The sequence below is a fragment of the Gossypium raimondii genome, chromosome 8 (genome assembly GCF_025698545.1).
Source record: "Gossypium raimondii isolate GPD5lz chromosome 8, ASM2569854v1, whole genome shotgun sequence".
In the NCBI taxonomy this organism is placed as follows: Eukaryota; Viridiplantae; Streptophyta; class Magnoliopsida; order Malvales; family Malvaceae; genus Gossypium; species Gossypium raimondii.
In genome coordinates, this window is record NC_068572.1 from 8,948,192 (window position 1) to 8,970,476 (window position 22,285).

The 22,285-nt window shown below is 34.6% G+C and overlaps 1 protein-coding gene across 4 annotated transcripts; it reads right to left on the minus strand.

Annotated features, from left to right (window-relative positions):
* Nucleotides 1–3,716: 3,716 nt before the first annotated feature.
* LOC105790688 (protein TIFY 4B) lies at nt 3,717–9,233 on the minus strand. 4 transcript variants are annotated; one of them, XM_052634429.1, is made up of 9 exons: nt 8,859–9,231; nt 8,604–8,746; nt 8,290–8,462; nt 7,388–7,478; nt 7,138–7,300; nt 6,748–6,813; nt 4,973–5,027; nt 4,665–4,876; nt 3,717–4,111 (listed from the first exon to the last, which is right to left on the minus strand). In XM_052634429.1, exons 1-9 carry the CDS (start codon nt 8,974–8,976, stop codon nt 4,095–4,097), a joined length of 1,038 nt encoding a protein of 345 aa, XP_052490389.1. In that variant the 5' UTR covers nt 8,977–9,231; the 3' UTR covers nt 3,717–4,094. The 4 variants fall into 4 exon arrangements, with proteins under 4 accessions (XP_052490389.1, XP_052490388.1, XP_012473868.1 ...); XM_052634428.1 differs by having other exon boundaries at nt 4,973–5,030; XM_012618414.2 differs by having other exon boundaries at nt 4,973–5,030; nt 8,293–8,462; nt 8,859–9,230.
* Between the last annotated feature and the right edge of the window lie 13,052 nt (nt 9,234–22,285).

Genomic DNA, 22,285 nt, shown 5'->3' on the forward strand with positions numbered 1-22,285 from the left:
TATTATTGAATTGGAATTTATGTTTAAAGTTTGTACGAGCTTACTAAGCATTCATTGCTTACGTAGTTGTTTATCAATTACTTTACATATTATCGGAAGCTCGATCGGGTTGGAAGTTTGTCGGAGATCAATCACACTATCTAGCGATTATATCAGTAGATTTTGATATCTTGGTTAAGGTTATAATCTCATGTATAGGTGGACTATGTCTAATGTTTAATTGATGAGTTTGGTATATATATATGTGTGTCATTTTTGTTGACAATTATGGCATGAAATGTTGCCTTGAATTTGAGGTACTTAAGGTACTATTGATATCTTGTTAGTTATGGTTAATATGGTTAACTTAATGCATGTTTAGAAATAACCAAAGTTGGTATATGTTGTATCGATCTCAATATAGCCAAGACATGGTATGTTTTGGAAAAGTCTTGAACAGATGTGCATGATTGAAATATGGTATGCCTAATATGATAAGGTTGGTATGTGTCAATTGTGTTATGTATTGGTATGGAAACAAGTCAGTTGGTAAATGGTATAAATGTGGTCAAATGTAGTGAGATTATTTTTTATATAACATGGAAATTGTATTGAGATTAATTAGATATGTATGGTTAAGGTTTGAACAAATGTGCTCATGTATATACGTATATATATAAGTTGATGCTTGATGATTGAGATGTCTTTTGGCATATTGGTTGTACGAACATTTGGTATTGAGATTAGTCATTTTTTGCATAATTTGAGTATGTTTAAAGGTCTTGTATACACGTACAAATTTCTTGTAGGTTTGTGCTTGAAAGAGTGAAATAAATGTCTTGGAAGTGGTCATTTTTTTGTCCACACGACCTAAGACACGGGCGTATGTCTCAGCTATGTGTGACACACGGCTAGGTGACACGGCCGTGTGCCCCCTATAGTTTTTAAAGGGTTACAAGTCAGGCTGTTACATGGCCTGACACACGGCCTGACACATGAGGGTGTGAGGTTACTTCGAAGGGTACACGGGCGTGTGACTTGGCCATGTGACAAAGTCAAAGTGCTACATGGCCTGAGACACGGACGTGTCTCTCGACTGTGTGAGTCACACGGCCTGACCACACCGCAGTGTGACCCCTACAGCTTTGAAATTTTCTATGTTTTCTGAAAATTTTCTGATTTTTCGAATTAGTCCCAACTTGTTTCTAACGCGTATTTTTGGCCTCGAAGGCTCGAATAAGGGACAATATACATGAGTTTGATTAACTTCAAACCTGAATTTTATATGATATGAAATGTTTGAAATTTCTGTCTGTTTGATCTATAAACTTCGGTAATTCTCCATAACCCGAATTCGACGATGAATACGGGTTAAGGGTGTTTCAGGTAAACTACACCATTAATTACTAATTTACGGGTAAATTTTCGTTTTGTTCGCCTAACTAAAAAAAAGTTACAATTTGGTTATTAAACTATTCGAAAGTTTTTATTTAAATCACTGAACTATTAAAAAAATTTATTTAAGACACTGGGCTATTAAGTTTTTTTTTAAATGTTTCGCGAACAAGCTCTAAGCGACAATTCAATGACAATACCCATCAATGAGTAGAAAAATATGCCTTAAATTCAAGTCGATCTAATGTTTAGTGTCAGAGATCAGAGAAAAAAGTTATTTGAATTTTAGTTTGCATATTTATAACATCCAAAGTTGTTTAATGAAAAAAAAAGAGCTATAGAAGAGAAAAAGAATTTTCAATTGATACTGACAGTGCAAACAGAGAAAATCATATAATATCGATTTTAACAGTCTAGTGACTTACCAAATTATAAATTTTTTAATTAAATAATTTAAAACAAAAACTTCCTCATCATTTAGTTTGTAACAATGAAGTTTACCCTTTATTTTATTGAAGACAGAAATGAGCACATGAGAGTCCGGAAATGATAGTAAATTAGATGAATTGAAGAAAAGGAGGAAAGGACGTGGTGTTGATGGAAAACAGTGGAATTAGACAAATAATGACGATTAATCGTGTGTTTGCTTGCGTTAAATCAAAAGTTGGTATCCTCCATTCTATTATTTTCTGTTTTATAAAAACTCCCATATTTTGTATTTCTTTCATAGGAATATATAGTATTAGATAAATTACAAGATTAATGTATAATATGTTTTTATATATGTAAGCCAATTCCATTTTTGTGTATATATATATATTTGTTTTCATCTTATAAATTTTGTAATCATAAACGTTAAAAATGTAATGCTAATCATTTATATAATGTTTAGGAACACCAATGAATGTTTTCCTTCTACTTTTGATTTATCTATATCTATCATAAGTAAATCAACTATCAACTTAATTGAAAATTAAAAACAGAAGTAATATATTACTAGTGTTATATAGATAACACCACCATAGCCTTATCAATCAAATTATTTACATTTTATTACTTTACTAATAATTATTTTTCAAAAAAAACTATTTAAATTTTTATATTGTTTTTATTTTTGTAATAAAAAGACTTTACAACAAAAACGTGACTATATTGTTAGTCGACTTGAAATGTTGGAAATTTCAACATGATTAATTCAATTAATCCTTATAATTAATTTTTTTAAATATTATATTATAATTTCAATTTTAAATTAGATAATAAAAATACAATGGTTTTATTGGGGCAGGATTTTGGTTGAATATTAAATAGAAGACATGAGGAGGTGAGGTGGCGTGGTAGTGGAGAAGTCACATGGTGCGATGAGATGCATTTCACAGCCACTAATGTAATGTCTTTTATTTAACAAAACCAACATTTCCCTTTGCCCCTTCGAGGCTTGACTTTGGTTAGACCTTTGAATTATTTTAAATACCTGGAAATACGCACGCACATGCTCATGCCCCTCCCCTTCTTTACTATACCAAATAAATAAATAAAGCAAGTGGTGGTGTTTTCTGGCCTTGGGGGAATCGAAACAAAACTGCCATATGAAATCACCTTAAGTGTATATTTGTTCCTTTCTTTCCTTCTTTTTAAACACAGTACACCAATAACCATACTAACTTTTAAATATAAAATATCTATAACCCCCACCCCCCCACCCCAAATAAAATTGTTATTTTCAAAGGTTCATATCAAATTAAATGCAATAGGATACCACCACTGTTGGAAATGACGTTCCTCTGATACGTATCTCTCTGTATCTCACTACTATGGGCTAGGCAAAGGCAAGACCCTCCCCAACTTCTTTAATATATATTTCGTAATCAGAGATTTTATGGTTGTCTATTTCAATTTTCAAAGATCCTGATACACATTGTATTGGTATAAAAAGAAACCCCTACTATTGTATCAAACTTGGTAGACTCGGGATGTAATTGCAATGTAGAAGCAAGGCCAGACTTCGGTAGCTTTCTTAATCAAAATCATGGTGTGCAATATGAACAGGCTGAAAGGCATATCATGTTAATCACAAAAGCAACAACGGACCCACTTTTATTATTATTATTTTAAGTGAGCGGAAAAGCATGCATAAAGAAAAACACAAGAAGACAGAGGGGATGAATTAACAGAAGCCATAATTCGCTTCATAGTAGGATGCGAGAGGCTGAGGTAGCCTAGGCCACTTGTAGTAGGACATGACATCACTGATTAATTATTAATCACATTCACTATAGCTTGTATCAGTGGGTCGTAGCCTCGTGGCCGGTTTTTTTATTCTTTTTTAAAAAACCATCGCCTTATCTAATCAAGAGATAAACATTACTGAATCATTCCCAATGGAATCTACGCTATTTACAAATTAAAACCACCCACACAACACCAGCACGGCAAAGAGTTATCTTGGGTGGCAATTTAATATCCAAGTGGTTCATATTCCACTAGGATCACTTTCTACTTTTTGTAAATTGGAAAGAAGCGGATCGAATGACGTTTTTCTTTTTGATTGTTAGTTAACCTGAACTAAATTCCTCATTTGGATTAATAATAATGGCCGCAACAAATACAACATGTCTAACATAATGCTACGAACTCTTACAAGGAAGACAGCTACTCTGTCGGCACTCCAGCGCCATCCACGTCAACATGGGCTATAATCACTGAATGCTGGTCCAACATCATACTTCGAATATATCTGCAATAAGGCAATCAGATCTCCTTTATTTCGATTTCCATGTGATGATAATTTGTATAATAAGTAGAAAAAAGTGAAATAGTTATACATGATGGAATGAAAAGTGATAATTAGTTGGTCTACCAAAACCAGTTCATTAAAGTTATGCCAGTCGATTGTACAAATATGATGCATTTTAGTACAGGATATTGAAATATGTTGAGCTATAAAAGAAGTTTATGATATGACAAAAACCAAAGGATATCTTTCCAGGCAAGACCACCAGTAAGCAATAGCCCTTCCTTTCCGGTGGCTGGGATCAACCCGAGTTACACATTATGATAGGTGATGTACCTAAATATTACAGGAACCTTTGTAGAACGATCATGAAATTTGCGCTGTGGTGGCATTTTCAAATTCAGTTATATGCATTTGGAATGGGACATTCGCATATCATATAGCATAGAGGAGAGCTAATAATCATTCTTATCAAAATCTTCCTGGATTTCCAAGGTTCAAACCCCATTATCGCATAAAGACAAGACATGATATGCAAGAGATAAGAAATTGTCACCTTTGCCATCAGGATGAGTAGTGACATTGGCAATCTTGGGAAGATTTTCCATGGAGCTGCACCAAAGTGGCGTGTGAGGTGGTCGAGCTTGAGTAGAAGAATATGATTCACTTTGCTTCGACTGCTCATTTGAGAACTGATCCCCCATTTGATTCAAGTAGATGTCTAAGGTACGAGATGAAGATGTTGCCAATTTTCTCTTGTTCTTAAACCTTCACCTAACAGGGATATGAGAAACAAACAGCAAAGCAAACTAGATTGTGTGCTTATTTAATTCTAAAGAGGGAAATATATGTCATGGAAGATACCTGTCTTTCTTTTTCTCAAGATATCTTTGCAACAATGCGTTTCTGCTAGTGGGACCTTCTGAAAGCAAGTTACAAGAAAATTGATATCATCAGCACATAAACACACCATCATCTTGTATATTTGGCAAATACCATGGTGGATTGTTTTCTTTTCATTCATTAATTGCTAGATTAATCAATGACCTTAATGACCATAAACCAAAATTGGTTTTATCACAGAGATGAGCTTTCCAGTGTATCAGTTTCAGTAATGTTTTATCTATAAACAGATTTAAAACAAGAATCAACAAAATAATAATAACTCTAACTCGTAATCCAGTTTCACTTGAGGAATAAATAAGTCTTGAGCCGCAAACTATGTTCCCAATTCCTAAATAAATAAAAACCACAAGTGAAAATCCGCTTCTACTGTTCCGCTATATTGTAATAGAAAGCAATATTCAGAGAATGCTAATCTATGTTACTCAGACTTGGGCATGAATGTTGTCTACAGGTGTGTATCCGAAACGGATATGATTAAGACTTTTCTAAGATTTTTCATATATTTGGAGGAACCTTCCAAGTTAATATCCCCATATCCATACGTCAAACATGAGTGTTGGACATGGGCACTTCAAGAAAAATGAACCATTTGAGCAAAGAAGCTAATAAGCCAAAACTGTAACAAACCTGCAGTCCAGGTTGCAGCTGGCTTTAGCCAACTAAATCAACAGAAAAACTGAAAATGCATGCCAAATGACATTTTCTTTTTCTTTACCACATCAGCTCTCAGAACATATGTATACTTGAGATTTTATAAAGGTCCATTCAAAGTTGTCATGGTCCAGAATCAAGGTCAGTTAGTCCATCATGGTAGGACACCGCCTAAGAAAACATACTGTCCTATTTCATATCAAAGAAACAAGAAACAGAATATAATCATGCCGTCAATGGCCCAAAAAGCTGTAGGTCAAATATCAGCATTATCTACCCAAGCAGACAAGCAATGTGTAGACTACAGACCTAAACTTGGTTGAGGAAGAGAATTTTGGTTTGGGGGGGGGGGTCTATAACTGCAGTTCTCAAATAGTTAGAAGCAGTGCAGGATTCATGTTATCCAAAAAAAACCAACTATGTTTGGATGCTGTCAAGTTTGTTCAGAACCAAGTTCATAAGTTCATTAAAACAACAGTTCTCACCATGATCAAAATCAGGAGGAAAGTTTCACATATCTTGCGTGCAACTGCAATTAGTATAACAAAAAAAAGACCGGAAACAAATGCAGTCCTGGCCTTCTAAGTTACAGCCAGCAGAAAGGGCACATGAAACAAGGAAAACACGGAAGGGGGGGAGGGACACCTGGAGGCTGCAATATTAACATCATATGGAGATGATAAGAAGTATAGACAACATAGAGATCCCAAGCACTAGAACTAAAGAAAAAGGAGAAGGTTCAATCATAATTCACTAAATTGAGGAATGGCATCACACTTGCACCTGCAGTAGTTCAATTACTTAAAAGATACACAGTTTATTGTCCAATGGAGAGAGCCTGATGCTGAAAAGACAAGTTTTAAACCAAAATTAAAATCTAATCAAGACCAATATACAGCTACTCAGCATTTATGGACAGAAAATGACAAGGGCAAATCCATTACCTCAAACCATAAATCATAGAGAGGTGCTAAGCACAGATGTAAAGCAGCTATAGGAAATTTTTAAGAGGCATGCATCGTCACTCCCTCCAATTAAAGGAAATGGAGAGATTTATGAAATTATTATAAGGAAGCATTTACCAAGGCTATCTTCATAAGATACATTGCAATCCTCTCGAGGAAATTGACAGTTTTCTGCAACCTTCACTGTAAAGAAAATTAAAGTAGCATGTAAGTAATCAGAAGAGAATTTATCTTGCTACCTAGGCACTACATCTTATCCATTTTCAGCAGCAACTTGAAATCAACCTAGTAAATTAACATCCATAATTACTATTGGATTATAATGTGACTCATTATAATCTAAAACAGGTTAGGTCATGCAAAAACATAGTTTTGCTTTTATCTCCTTTTTACTGCTCCAAGTCACACAAACTACAAATGGCACTCAGCAGAGACGGAAAGAGACCCGGTATCTCATGCATTTATGAAGCGGAAGTTAAAAACACCTAACTCAACCCAAAAGTGTACCTGCTTGCATTGATGACAATACAACCCCTGGTGAACGTTGGCTTACTTTATCACCTGCAGCCTGTACATGGCATGGAATGGACAATGGCGTGGTCCTTTGATCAACTAGAGTTTCCTGAAGAAATGAGACTGGGCTTGCAGCAAACTGCAAGATTGCTTCCGCCTGCAAAACCATTGTAAATCTATTTGTTTACACAATGAGATACTATTCTGATGTCTGAACTACGAAGAAAATTGGAAGGTATATGACCTTACGACCAGGTATATTATCATAGACATTCACTTTCCCACAATAAAAAATTGTCATCTGTCCTGAAGGCTCTTTGGCTACACTCGCAGATCTGGACAGTTGAGAATTCTTTAGTCTAAGAACTTCAACACGTAATAACAACCATGGAAAAGCCATTAATTTCTAAGAAGTCAAAAAACAAGTGCTCTAATTAGCATATGAGATGCTAGTCTAGCAATCTAACCAGTGTAAACTCTGGCCCGTAACTTAACATTTCTTTTATATCTACAACATCATTCCATTTTAATGGTGAGACCAATCAAATTACTCTATTATAACAGTTATAGTATCAAGATCCCTGTAGAGTTACACTGTTATGACTTACAAACTAAATAAATCAACAGTTAGGGTAACACCACGTCATTTATCATATGTTTAATACCAGCATCCATCCCCCCATGCATCCCATGCCACTTGTGACACAAATATGCACCATCTAATTATACACCAATTTAAATGGTTAGAACTTTATTGCATAGCCATGTGAATAACTCATAGGATCGTCCAGATTGTACGTCTAATAGTGGGGGGGGGGGGGAACTTATGATTGGAAAGCCGTCATTGTTGACCGATAGACTTGATAATAATTGCAAGCAAAAAATCCGGAAAAGTAAGATACCCAGCAGATATCCGTGCACATGTGCAAATTCTCGTTCCATTCACGTTGAAATGATAATTTTATACCGTTGACTCTAGAAACATTCAGTCACGAACAAGCTTGACCAAAATAATATTGGATCTAATTTCCTATAGAAAAGGATACTCAAGGACCTCGGATGCTTTGAACTTAGGTCAAATGCTTTATTCCATGCAAAACTAGGGTTATTAGAACATGGAGACAACAGAGAGTAAACTTAACAAACAACCTTGGAGAAACAGAATCATTAGCAGAGACGGCGGTTTGAACGGAATTTCCGCCGGAAAATTTGAATTCCGAGGGATCTGAACGGATGCGAGGAACGGATTCGTTTAGCGGGACCGAGATCCCTTTATGCCGTGTCGTTTCATTCGGTTGAACGGTTGAATCAGAAACGAACTGCAAAATTTCTTATTTAATTTAACAGGTTTGACTAAAAGAGAAAAGTTCCAGAGATATGTGTCCTGCTTTTCATGCCTCGAACACAAAAAAATAAAATAAAATATAATTATCGGAAATAATAAAAAAAATTCCACGCACACGAGGCGGATTGTGGGGGAAGGGAACGTGAAGTTTCTTGGAAGCTTTGACACCGTCAGAATCCGATGTCGTTTCTAGAAGAGTTTTCAGTGAGATGACCTGCTGAATCGCCTGCGATTTGTTCCACGAAGGTCTCCGCATCCCTACGAGCAAAGAAAAACAAAAGGATTTCAAAATTAAAAACAACACACACTCTCACACACACTTTCCAAAAGAGGCAAACAGAAAGGGAAAAAAAAAAGAAGAGAAAGAGACCTTTTTCTTTGAGGTAACGGCGGCAATCTTCGCGAGTGACCTGAGAAATGTCATCCTCGGTGAGCTGGTTGAGAGGCTTGTATAGAGGTGACCGGGAAACCATTTCTCCCGTTGACATGGCGTCAGGTTTCCAGCTAAGTAATCAATTGCTGCTTTAGGAGCTCTCTAATTTCTTAGTTTCTTCGCCAAGTCGCTGTGAGGTAGATCGATTGAAGAAAAAAGGATTTCCCTTTTTACTCTCGTCAATGATTTTCTGAGATTACTAATTTCGTAATTTGGGAACCGGTCCAGGGGCTTTTTTGTTATGAAAGAATGAGAGATTCGGAAAAGGAAGGGCGTGAGTTCGAGAGAGGCTTCAGGTTTAGGTCGCAGGCCTTTTTAATTTTATACTTTTTATTCAACTTTATGTAAAGTTATTGCCACCCCGGGATGCCACGTAATCGTTCGCTTTTCGTCTATTTACCATATTGACCCACTAATATACTGTATCTTCATAAAAGTCTAAAATGCATTTAAGCAGTACAATTTGTCTGGTTTCGGTGGGTAAAATAATGAAGGCTATATAGCTCCAATTTTTTAAATCATAAAGGTGGAAAGCAATGTTTTCGGAAGCTGGTTTGTGGTTGAAGACCACAAGTTTTTGGAGGGTTAACGAGGGGTATATGCCGATTTTAAAGGAAATTTAAGGTTTTAGGTTAGTTTTCTTGAAAATTAAGGAAATAGGCTATTTTTTTTAGGGAGAAGGCAAAAACGCCTCTTGCACACAACATTTTCAGCCGACATGATAGGAAAGAGGGTGAAAACACATCCTACACTTGCCATGTTAGCTTAAAATGCTCCTTGTAAGAGGGGGTTTTGTCTCAGCTGAAACATGTCTTCATGACGCATTTTTTAAAGTTGTGACCTAACCTTAAACTCTAGAATCCCGAGATAAAGTTTACATCACATCCCATCCCATCTTTTTCATGGCAGAATTAGAATTTTTAAAAGCTTTTCAGAAAAACGCTTTTTGTCCAATCTTTTCCAATATTTTGAAATTATGTTTCATATTCAGCGGTAGAGTTTCCAATAAAATGAAGACATTTTGTGAAGAGACTTTCATAGTTAAATTTCGAGCAGATTGTTTTCATAAGGAGATGACCGTTGATATTAAAAATATAAAGTTCAAAAATCAACCCAACAAAGTAAATTAGTTCAAGTAAGTGTCCTTGTTTGAATTTGGATAATGAGTACTTATTTTTCTGCATAATATTTTCGTTTTAAATATGTGAAACAAGTTTTCTGGGCGAAGACAAGTAAACGAATTAAAACCGTTATTTATTACAATGGTCAAATTTGTGACACAGATATTTGGGTTATTTTTGTATCGGCCCAATCTATAAAAATGACTTTCAATTGGAGCATAAAATTTAACAAGCTTCAGTCAATAATTAGAAAAAAAAAGTGTTGATTTCAAGCCGGAGGAGAATTTCGAGCTTGAAATATAGATATCTAATGTCACTCAACCCTGTTAGATATGATATATTTGAGCTCAAAGGCAACATGGATGTCGAGGGAATACTTGATACGCATTGCTCTAGTGGAAATGTTATACTAGAGTTATATGCCCAGCTTGTCGACGTCGAGGAAGGTGATTCGAGTTTGACAACAATTCTAATAAATTTATTTTGGGAACAGGAAGCAGAAAGTCCAACTACGCGGTTGTGCGGTGGTTTCATGGTATTGTTACAAAACTCCTATCAGGAAATGACAGAATCATTAATGGGGAGGCATTCCTCAGTTTCAGCCCTCGATTTCAACTTCGGCATACAGTCGGGGTTAGTTGGTAACCCAAACTTTGAGGCCCTGACATGAAATTTTTTGAGTGCTTTTGATTTTAACTTTCAAATGTTGATGTTCTATGTTGGAAATACTTATGCGGGTATGCCACCAAGTTACACAAGTGAGTAATCCGCAAGTAATATTGGTTTTAATGTAGGGTTGATGAGAATGGATGATGTACTCCCTACAACATGTACCACAACATGTACCGATGAAGGGACATCCAACCCTGGACATGCAACTGGGGTTGATAACGAAAAGGAAGCTAAAATAAAGGGAAAACACATTTGATGCGTGGAAGTGATGAAAGATATTATAAAAAATGCAAAAAGAGCGAACTCTATATCTGTAGTGTGTCACTCGCGTTCAAATGAAATATTTTGGGTTAGGGAGTTTCATAGACTTGATGAGGGTATTATCGGAGGATCGTTTTGTGTATACTTCAGACAAAGGACCTGCGACTATAAGAGATTTCAAGCATTTCGTTTTCTATTCGCACATGCAATTGATGCATATGCCTCGATACATCTGTATTGCATGAGGTATGTTGATGAAGTGTACAACCTAAAATGGATATATGAATTATGGAAGTCTGAATTCCCATTGGTCCCAAATGAAAGTGTATGGCTGTTTGTTTCAAGCGCTCCGTTCAAGTTACTACTAGATATTACGTTGTGTTACAAGCTAAAAGGTCGACCGAAGTCTAATTGGATACGCAACAATATATTTGGGAGAAGATAGACCAACCAAGTTTATGCAGTTATTATAGGAACCTAAGGCATAGTAAGAAAACATGTCCACATTTGGAGGTAACATTGAGGCGAGGATCGAATTGATTTTTTTTATTGATAAACATACAAAAAACAAAGAAACAAATTGTTCATTTTTTTCATTTTTTAGGGTAAATTGTAAAATATAATAGAATACAATACAAACAAATTTTTCATTTTTTTTGGTAAATTGTAAATAAGTATATACTATTGGTGTAAAAATTCATTACAATATACAATACAAACAATTTGTTCATTTTTTTATAAACATAAAAAAAACACTTTATTGATAAAATGTTAATAAGTAGATATTAGATGTGAAAATTCAATACAATACAAATTAAAAGTTAACAAACTAAATGGTGATGTACATGATAAAAAATTAAAACAAAAAATATCTCTGTGCTCGGCTTGAATGTGTGCCACAACCTGGTGGGTGTTAGTTACGAAGAGGATTCCATCATGATTGGATTCTGAATCTTCATATTCTTCTTCATCTTCATTTCCACCTCCACCTCCACCCCCACCCCCACCTCTATCTTGATCTTGATATTCATCTCTAACATTGTCTTCATCTTCACCTTGTTCTTTTGTACTAGACTGCATTCGCATCCTAGGTTCCCATAGTATATTGTTGATTGTATTAATAAGTGGTTGCGAAGATGACCCACCTCTAAAGAAAAATTACTTTTATGACACTATTGGTGAAAAAGTATATGATATTGAATAACCTAGTTGTGCATAGATTGCTGAAATTGTAGGCAATGGTGAATACATTGGTATTATTGACGACAACATGTAATATGCTCTTATGGATGGAGGTGGTACAGAAATTATTCCTGGAAAAAGGTGTTGATGCTGTTATAGTATGCCCAAAGATCAATCATGAGATGGTTGTTATAACATACTTAATTTATCATGTTTATTAATATAAGGCGTTACCATTATTATTTCAGTTTCTTTTCTGTGTGTATAAATAAATTGTTTATAATAATGTCCTGAGAATAATATGATTATTCTTAAAGGTCCTTAGTTAAGTATTATTGTTGGATAGGACAACAATAATGCATTAAGACTAACATGTAGTTGATTGATGATAAAGAGTTGTTATTGATATGGAATGTCAAAATCGATGCATGAATATGTGTTAGAGAACAACATATTGGACTGACCCGTTATGAGTATGTTTATTAGATTATTATGTAATTGTCACAACATTACTCATAGTGATTAATATGTATATGATCCTCAGACTTGAGATCATTATAATCCCAACATCGTGAGTTGTATATTTTGATACAGTCAAACATACACCGTAACTGGTTGTTCTATAAAGGCTGATGTTGGATATACCACGATCTATGTAGAGGGATATGGTTGATCGATATAGGATAAGCCCCTCCTACATAATGGGAGTAATATCTTAGGCCACTTGATTGAGTGAGATTAGAAATGCATGGCCATGCTCAAATAAGCTGATATAAGATGTTATACTTATTTGTATATCATAGTCTACTTAATATATCAAGGAACATGGAATGGACTATGCAAGTGTGACTATTCCATGACTTGTGTCCAATCCAGAGATAAAAGACTTAAGGATTATTGCATGAAAGGTTAATCATAAAAAGGTTATGTCGAATCATGATTTCTTGTGCCTTAGGTAGCAATGATGCATTGTTAGGTGCCACTTATTGTTTGTAACATTGGAATCGTTCTAGTATTACTGCTAACGTTACAAGAACCTACAGGGTCACACCCTATAGTTGAAATGAACGGAATAAAACATAGTTGGTATTGTGCTTTGTTGTCGCTTGAATTAAATTAATTATAGAATTAATCTAATTAGGTAATCAAATATCGAACACATTATGTACAAGGTTGTTGTACTCATAATGAGAACATGAATTTGGTTAGTATATAAATTTAAATAAACATGTAGTTTACCGAAATCATTATTATAATTAATGTAATTATAATTTTCGGTTTAAAAATATTTTTATATTTATTTAATTTTTGGAAACCCTAAAAATAGATATAAAAATCTTGTCTTTTCTTTGCTTGGGGTCTAGCAGCCGTCAAAGCAAAGTCTTTTCCAAAACAGTTTTGGGGATTCCTTTCGTTCATTATCAACTGGGTGGATTACGTAGAGGTCGGAGTCACGATAGATTACGGCTTGGTTCGATAGTAGATCCGATTACTCGTTGCTGAGACGTTACTGTCTACTCAGAATAAAGATTCGGTAATTTCAAAACCTTTATTTCACCCCGATTCGTTCTTCACACATGGATCTATGGTTAGGATCGCCGAATATTTTATTTTCCCGCTGCGCCGTAGGGGTGCCGACGTTCCGACAGATGCATGGTATGATGGTGCATAATGTGGTGGTTGTATGAAAAACATGAGGTTAGTAAAAGCATCAGAAAAATATGAACCATACTGATCGAGAGGTGGTGCACCTGTTGGTAGAGAATTTCGGTTGGAGTTGAGGATAATAACCTCGACGCGTGTACTCCTAATCACGGCCTCATGTAGGGTCATTTAGCCTTCTACGACAAATTTGTCTACTATTTTCCTCCTCTGGCAATAGATATGGCTTACCGTGAAGTATAAACCATGTCATGTAATTCGAAGATGTCACCAAATTTGGTTGAACAATTGGTTTGCGTAGAGGTACGAAATCGTACCTATGTTCCCAAATATAGATATAATTGGCATGAGATTTAGGCCAATCTTCATCGGTTCTCCTCCACAAGTCAGTCTTGTAAAGTTTATCGAGCTCCTAGAGTAAGGCGAAATATTTTGCACAAACCCAAACTACCACATCACTCAAACAGATTCATGCATCTTAACCATAACAAAAACTATCAATGACATTTTGACATGATAACTATTGCGATTCATCAAAATTTTGGCCGAGATACATTCTTGAATTCTCAAATCAGAATATGACATTCATTCAAACTAAAGTACGAAATTATAAATGTTATTACGTGTAGAAAGTAACTATAATAGTTGAGATAAACTCTATGTATTCCAACTCAGTGTGAGAACTTGTAGACTTACTGAAAGGGATAAAACCCATAGAGTGTAAGTGGATCTACAAGAGGAAAGAAATGTGGACGAAAAAGTGGAAACTTATAATGTCAGACTTGTAGCAAAAGCTTATACTTAAAAAGAAGGTACCGATTACGAAAAAACCTTCTCTCCGGTTAATGCTCAAGCCAATCCGCATATTACTATCCATTTCCACGACTCTTGATTACGAGACCTAGCAAATGGATGTAAAAATAGTGTTTTTAAATGAAAAGAGAGCTTTTACATTATGTAACCCACCGGATATATAGTTAAAGGAAACGAGTATTAAGTTTGCAAACTGTTTAGATCCATACATTGACTTAAGCAAGCATCCCGGTCATAGAATCAAATATTTGATCAAACAATCAAGACTTTTGGATTTCAAAAAAACGTAGATAAACCTTGTGTTTATAAAAGTTTAGGGGGTGGAAATATGGTCTTTCTCGTTCTTTATGTCGATGATATTCTACTCATTGGGAATGATGTAGGGACATTGTTATCACTTATACTGTAGTTAACTTAACAGTTTAGCATGAAGGACTTGGGAGAAGCTAATTTTTTTCTAGGTATTCAAATACTAAGGGATTGAAAAAACAAAGTGATGGCATTGTCTCAAGCTTCATACATAGATAAGATATTTGAGCATTATACAATCACTAATTTGAAGAAAGAAATTTAACCCTCCATATCGGGATTTCATCTCTCTTTAGATGATTGCTTTAAGATAACGAAAGAAAGAGAGAACATGAGAAATGTTCATTATGCTTCGGCGGTAGGAAGTTTCATGTATGCTATGTTATGCAAACGCCCAGATATTTGTTTTGTAGTATGGTTGGTAAGTCGATATCAGACGAATCAAGGACCAAAACACTGATAGGTAATTAAGCATATACTCAAGTATTTATGGATAACGAGGAATTATATGCTTGTGATTTTAGAAGACACCTTACTTCTATCGAATGTGCTGATTCTGACTTCCAAACATGTCACTATTTGGCATTCAAGTCATTTGTGCTAAGGGTAGAAAATCAGTAAGTTAGCAAAATATTCTTTTTGGCTGGTGGTGTATTATGTGGGTTCATCATTTGGCAGACTCTAGGATTTGACAGTCTCTTCTGTTAAGCAATCCGACAACCTCAGATGTTTTGGGTGAACTCTTTAGTTCGTGGTCTGACAGATTTGCTTTCATGTTTTAACGTGAATACAATGGCTCAGTAAGTATTGTTGGAGTTTAGTTAAGACCTAGTTAGAACTGAACTAGGGTATTGTAGATGATTAGAATTTTAAAATATTAAGTAAGTTTATTCACGAGAATCGAGAATGATAGTGGAATTTTTCTGATTCTTCATCTAAACCTTGTCCCAGTTGCCTGTGTATATAAGGATATCGATTGCCTGCATGTATTACTTTTATATCTTCTTCATTGAATTACCTTCTAAGTTTCTGAAAAACCTTAAGGTAGAAAATTTCAAATGAATATGGTTCTTAGAAATTAGTCGACACCATTGTTAGTACCACATTACTGGTAAATTTCTTGTAAACCTTTAGGTTATTATTGAAGACATTTACGTATTTGAAAGTTTGCATGCATGGGTTCTTAAAATTGGTTATAATGAGGGAAACTTCTTGATTTTAGGTTGCATGCTACCGATTCATGCATGCATGTTAAATTTTAATAGTCTAATGATATGATATTTATATTTATTTTTCATCTGCCTCAAAAAGCTAGCGAAGGTCCGAGAAATAAAGGTAAATGACCTGCAGAGTATATTATTGTTTTAGAGTTTTTGGTGAGTTCCTTCTTACTCCTTTGTATTATAAACATATCAAGTAATATAAACTGTGTAAGGTAAGTATTTCTACTCCTAATAAGTTAATGTGTGGTGTCTGGTTATACGTGTGTATCAACCAGCGTTGTTCTACGTGAGTATGGTCATTTCTAATGTAAATACCCTTATTGTTGCACGAGCCCAATGTTGATTATATGTGATACGTAATATGTAATATATGAGAATGAGATCTATTTGTGATACCTCTGGTAGGGTAACTATATTGCAAACTTGATAGGCAGATCACGAAGACAAATGTTCCGCTTAATAGAAATGATATGAGGAGTTAGGGTGGTATATGTATATGAATATGGTTGAATGATATGATTTTGAAGTTCTGGGTCCGTGGCTGGCATAAGAATGGATCATTTGCAAACGTACATGATTCTGAAAAGTCATGATTAAGTTGGATGGTAATGACCTTCTATGGTTGGCAGAAAGGGTTCGTCTAAGTATTGTGTACGCCATTTAGCGTATCCTGTTAGTAACTCATGGTTTCACCGAAAAGTCTGATGCTCTTTACGAGTGTTAATACTTGATTACGGTGATATCCCTATATATTGTTTGTGTTTCTCGTTTTGTATGGAATTCACTGAGTTCGTTGAACTTACTTTGTTATTTTTTCTTTCTCAGGCTTGTAGATAATAGAAAGAGATTCGATAGAAGAGAGACTATGCTAGAGTTACTGTTGATAGTGAGTCACTTTATTATTTCTGTATCATACATGACTATTTGGGTAGGTGGTGTGTAGATCCTTTTCGTAACCAAGTTTTGCAATAAACTTACATTTTCCGCAAAATCACTATTTTAAGAGAATTTTTACGTACCCCTACAATATGTGATAAATCTTAGTGAATTATGATTTATAAGATCATCTTTAAGACATATATGCCAAACTGTTTTAAATTATATTTAACTGCAAGTGATGCACTTGAAACTTTTGTATGGGAAATAACTCATTTTTCATTTTATGTAACCCTGTCAAGTTTTATAAGGCTTCTGTCCGATATTTGTTTAAACTATGTTTAATTTTACTTGGCGTAATATTGATTTGATTATTTTGTTATTGTTATACTAGGGTTAAAATCAATTCAAGAGTATACGTCGAGACCTCAAAGCTATAAAAATTTCAAGTGTTTTTGTCAAACTCAAATGGTTTTAAGTTGTGACATACAATACTCGGATCTGGTGATCAGGTTGGGGTATTAAAAATCTACTTCACTAGGGCAAGTAGAAAACTGTTGGATCTAGTGCCCTAAGTGTAACATTTGCGTCAATATACATTTGTATTTTTTTTCGAACAGAATGGTCAATAAAGGAAATTCATTGATTACATTAATATACTTTGTAAAATTGTCCTCACATAGTTTTTGCACACAAAGCAAAATGGAAGCAAATTTTGTTCATTGGTTGTCTAAATGTTTAACTAATACTAAGAGGTTTACGTGGTTGGATCGTAGTACAGAAAGATAGTTTGTATTAGTAGACGAACCTAAACATGTCTTTAGTCTAATTAGGAATAAGTAAACCGATTAAAAAATTAATATGTCGTCTATCAAGTCTAATTAGGCAGAAGCTTTGTCTTAGGCATCAGAGGAGATGACTTTTAGAAGATAGAGACATAGATGTGACTAACTAGATTGACAATACATCGGACATGACCCAACCAGAATAAATCCTGAATTCATTTATGGATTTATTCACTTGTAATGTTCATAGTGTGGCATACTTAAATCTTGAAAGGATGGTGAACTATGCATGCATGACTCGTACATTTTGATGGAAGTAAAAGCCTAAGTTCAAATAAATAAGGAACCGAAAGCTGGAGCGTTGGGTGTATGACTTCTATAGTATGTAACGTAATTCACAATTGTGGAATTTATAGCTTAAAACATGGGTAAATGATATTCTCTCATTGGTATTATATGGTTGATGAAAAGTAAATATGGCAACGGGTCGCCTGTCTTTGTGATGGATGACTTAATCACTATTTGATAGTGATTGATTTTCATAAAGGAAGATGTAATGGTTACCATGAGATAAAATAGGATCCCGAAGAAATCAAGGATATCCTATAAAGGTAACACACTTATGACAAGGTCATTGGATGAGCACTGAGTAGTTGCTTTTGTAATGGTATGTCATTTGGGAGAGCTCAGGCACGATACTACAGTAGAATGACTTCATTACTAAATGAGTTTATAATTAATAGGTGAAAAGTCGAAACTTAATTATAAATCATTTGAGCCTCAACTACTTATGTCCAATCGGTCTCTCCGCTAACTTGTTGAAAATGGAAATGAACGAAATGAATAGGAAAAGATAAATAAGAAACATTGAGGAATGATTATGGTTTTCTCCGAAATAGAGTAATGGAATCATTTGGAAATAAATGTATGTTTCCAAAAATAGAAATGGAAAGGAAAATAGGAATGATCCATTTGCAATCCTATACGGATTACTTAAAAAATGATCAAAAGAATGAGTTTATGTTTTTTGATTGTTTTGAAGCCCAAAAATGAAAATAAACCATTCGGTCATAGTGAACATGTTGATTTGTGAAATATTGAACATATTTTCTAGAAATTTTACCAAGGATAAAATAACCAAAATTTTATCAGGGGTAAAATAATCAAAATTTTACTAAAGGTAAAATAGGGATAAGAAATTTGTTTTATATATAAATATTAAATTTTATTTGGGAAATAGAAAAATTGAATCGGGTTAGATCACATTACAAAGTACTGGGAAATACTTGTAATTGGACCCGATGTGAGAGAAGCCCATAAACCCTTCATGGACATGGAGGGGGAGACAATCAGAATACTAAGGTGTGCCATCCACTGTAATCCTATTCTAAGTAAGATATTTTTTTTTCTATTTGAAATAACCAACTACTCAAAAAAGGTTTTATCTTCTCTTCCAATAAATAGATGGCACTGGTATAGCTATTAACACAACTTTAAAATATTGTGATTTTGCTGAGAAATAGAAAAAAATTATTCTCAACTATTACATATATTTTTTCGGAATAACAACTCAATCAGTTTCTATTAAGAAGAGTGAATTTCGTTTTCACCCCAAAAGGAGAGAACCATTTTCTAGTTATGTGTTTCGGTTCAATTAGTTCGAGCCCATACTCGAAGCAGTTCGTGGTACAAGAATAGTGGAGAATATCATTTGGTTGAAAGCCGGAAACAATAAACGTCCGCTAAGTTGAAAACATAGGTACGAATTCAGTTAAGGTTTATTGCTACAAATATCACAAACCAGGTCGATTTTCAAAATTTTAATTTTTCGTTGTGCAAGAAATCGTTTTTAAACCGGATTTTTTCCCAACAAAACTATGGTAGAACTCACCCAATTATGTTTTTTTTTCACTTGATTATGAAAAGTTACAAAATTGTCACTCAACTATAAGTAAATTTCTTTTTTAGTCACTTAACTATGAAAAGATACGAAATGGGCGCCTAACTATTCAATTTTGTCGTTTTTGGTCACCGGTTGGCTAACTTTAAATGAAAACACTAAAAAATCTAAAATAGTTGGATGATTAAAAAAATAATTAAATAATCAAATGGTCATATCGCAATTTTTTATAATTAAAAAAAAACTACTAATATAATTTAGCTTGAAAAAATAGCTTTTTACCCTGATAATACAAAAAAAAAATACCAAAATGATATTCCCCTGGCATTATTTACCAAAACGGGTTAAACCGAACAGTGTCAAAGGGTGGTGCGTGAATAAGTGGTGACACCATCCATTTTTTTACCCAATCATTTAGCCATCATTAGCCCGTAATTTGTTATTTTAAATAATATTTAAATGGTGGATGGGTCATATACGACAGCACCTGTATCATACACCTATACTGGGAAAAATACAAGTTTGTATGGGTAAAAAACAGTGGAAGGGCACTCATGGCGGTACTAGGGTTGGAGGGCACATGCCAGGCGACACCAGTAGGAGAAGGGAGACTGTCAGGCAACACCAGTGGAAGGAAGGACATTGTCAGGTGGCATTGAACCATTATATATTTGAATTGAACAGTTGTAGCAATTTGTGTGTTTTCTTGAATTGTTATAGTAAATTTTGTGTTTTGTTGAATGGTTGTAGCAGTTAACCAATAAGAAGAAAAGAAAGGAATTTTTTTTTGTAAAAGAAGAGAAAACAAAAAAGAAAAGTCAGAAAGATTTGTAAGGTGTAACACCCCTCACTCACTTTAGACACCGGATTTGGATTATTGAGTATTACGAAAAACTTACCAACAATTAACTTTACATACAATTTGTATTCCTATGTAAAGTTTAATAACAAAACGCATTCAATTTAAGCAAAACATGCTTTTACAGGCCTTGAACTGAGCTTACGGCCCTAATAATAAATTGGAAACATTCGAGGGTCAATTTGAAACAAACTAGAAAATTGAAAAAATTTTAAATTTTAGGTACAAGGGTCACACGGCCATGTGGCCAGGCTGTGTGATACAGGCCAGCCCGTGTGGGCAAAAACATGGTCGAGTGTCAACTCACACGCTCGCATGGCTAATCCACATGCCCGTGCTCCCAAACTATATGACTCATTGACTTGGGACACACGGTCGTGTCGCAGGTCGTATCTCAACTCGTATAACTCACTGACTTGGAATACATGGTCGTGTCGCAGGCCGTGTGTCATACCATGTGAAAATTATGTCTGAAATTTAAAAGACACACGGGCGTATGAGCAAACCATGTCTAAGGCCATGTGTACCAAAATGTACCTTAAAAATCAAGTTTACCAAAAATGTTTTCTTGGACCATAAGTATACCATTAGCCAACTCTTAGACCTATTCAATTATTCACAAAAATAAGACCAAAACGTGCCAAAATCACACATACACAACTTATTTCCATTCACCAACTAATGTACCTTCATTGGTACCACGTGAAAATATTCAATCAAACCCAAACACCAACAATTTTAATATATCAATTAGTGAAGATTATATATGCATAACACATTATACCCACATCAAAATGACCATTTCCAACTAACTAGTTCAACTACATATTATCTCATAATACTACAAAACCTTTTTATTACATGCCACTTTTAACCAACTTAAAACAAAACACAAGATAGCTACCAAGGTATGGATGATAGTGTGTGAACTCTTGAACCGATCCAACCGACGACGCGATTCCGTGTGACCTACAAAATGAACTCAGCGAAGCAAGCTTAACATAGCTTAGTAAGATCGGTAACTAACATAATTACTTAACAGCTCATTTCAAAGTTTTATAAACATCAATAGACCAAACAACTTGATTCACTACATGAAGCCTACTAGGCATTAAGCTCGATAACCATACTGGCACGAAGCCTACTAGGTACTAAGCCTGATTAACACTGGCACATAGCCTGCTAGGCTCTAAGGCCGAATAAATCTGGCATGAAGCTTGCTAGGCACTAAGCCTGATTAACACCGGCACGAAGTCTGCTAGGCATTAAACCTGATTAACACCGGCACAAAGCCTGCTAGACACTAAGCCTAAATAACACCAGCACAACCAAATATTTTTATGAAATACTTCTCTAATCATCAATTCGTAATACCATACAAATTTGAAGTGCAAATAATAATGATAATTCAAATGTAAACACAAATTATATAATACAAACTTACTTAGTAGCATGCGACTATGTCTTCATGGAGGTTTCGGCGTGGAGAAGATGAAACAAACAACAAATAATAAAAATAAAAATAAAGTGCTTTGTGTTTCTTTTTCTTTTACCTTAACTTTCTTATTTAATTATTAATAGTATAATTATAACATATATAATAATTAAAAAAAGCAATAATCATGCATGCTACAAGATTTGGCACAATTGCCATAAAAGCCCTTGCAACCATACTAAATTAACCTTTTAATACCTTTAACT

What these genes read in the sequence shown, in the direction of transcription:
- LOC105790688 (XM_052634427.1), bottom strand. Translation starts at nt 8,976, where the DNA reads ATGTCAACGGGAGAAATGGTTTCCCGGTCACCTCTATACAAGCCTCTC. An exon ending in AATGATTCTGTTTCTCCAAG is followed by an intron (nt 7,479 to 8,292) that starts GTTGTTTGTTAA and finishes TCAACTGTCCAG; the next exon opens with ATCTGCGAGTGTAGCCAAAG. An exon ending in ATAATATACCTGGTCGTAAG is followed by an intron (nt 7,301 to 7,387) that starts GTCATATACCTT and finishes ATGGTTTTGCAG; the next exon opens with GCGGAAGCAATCTTGCAGTT.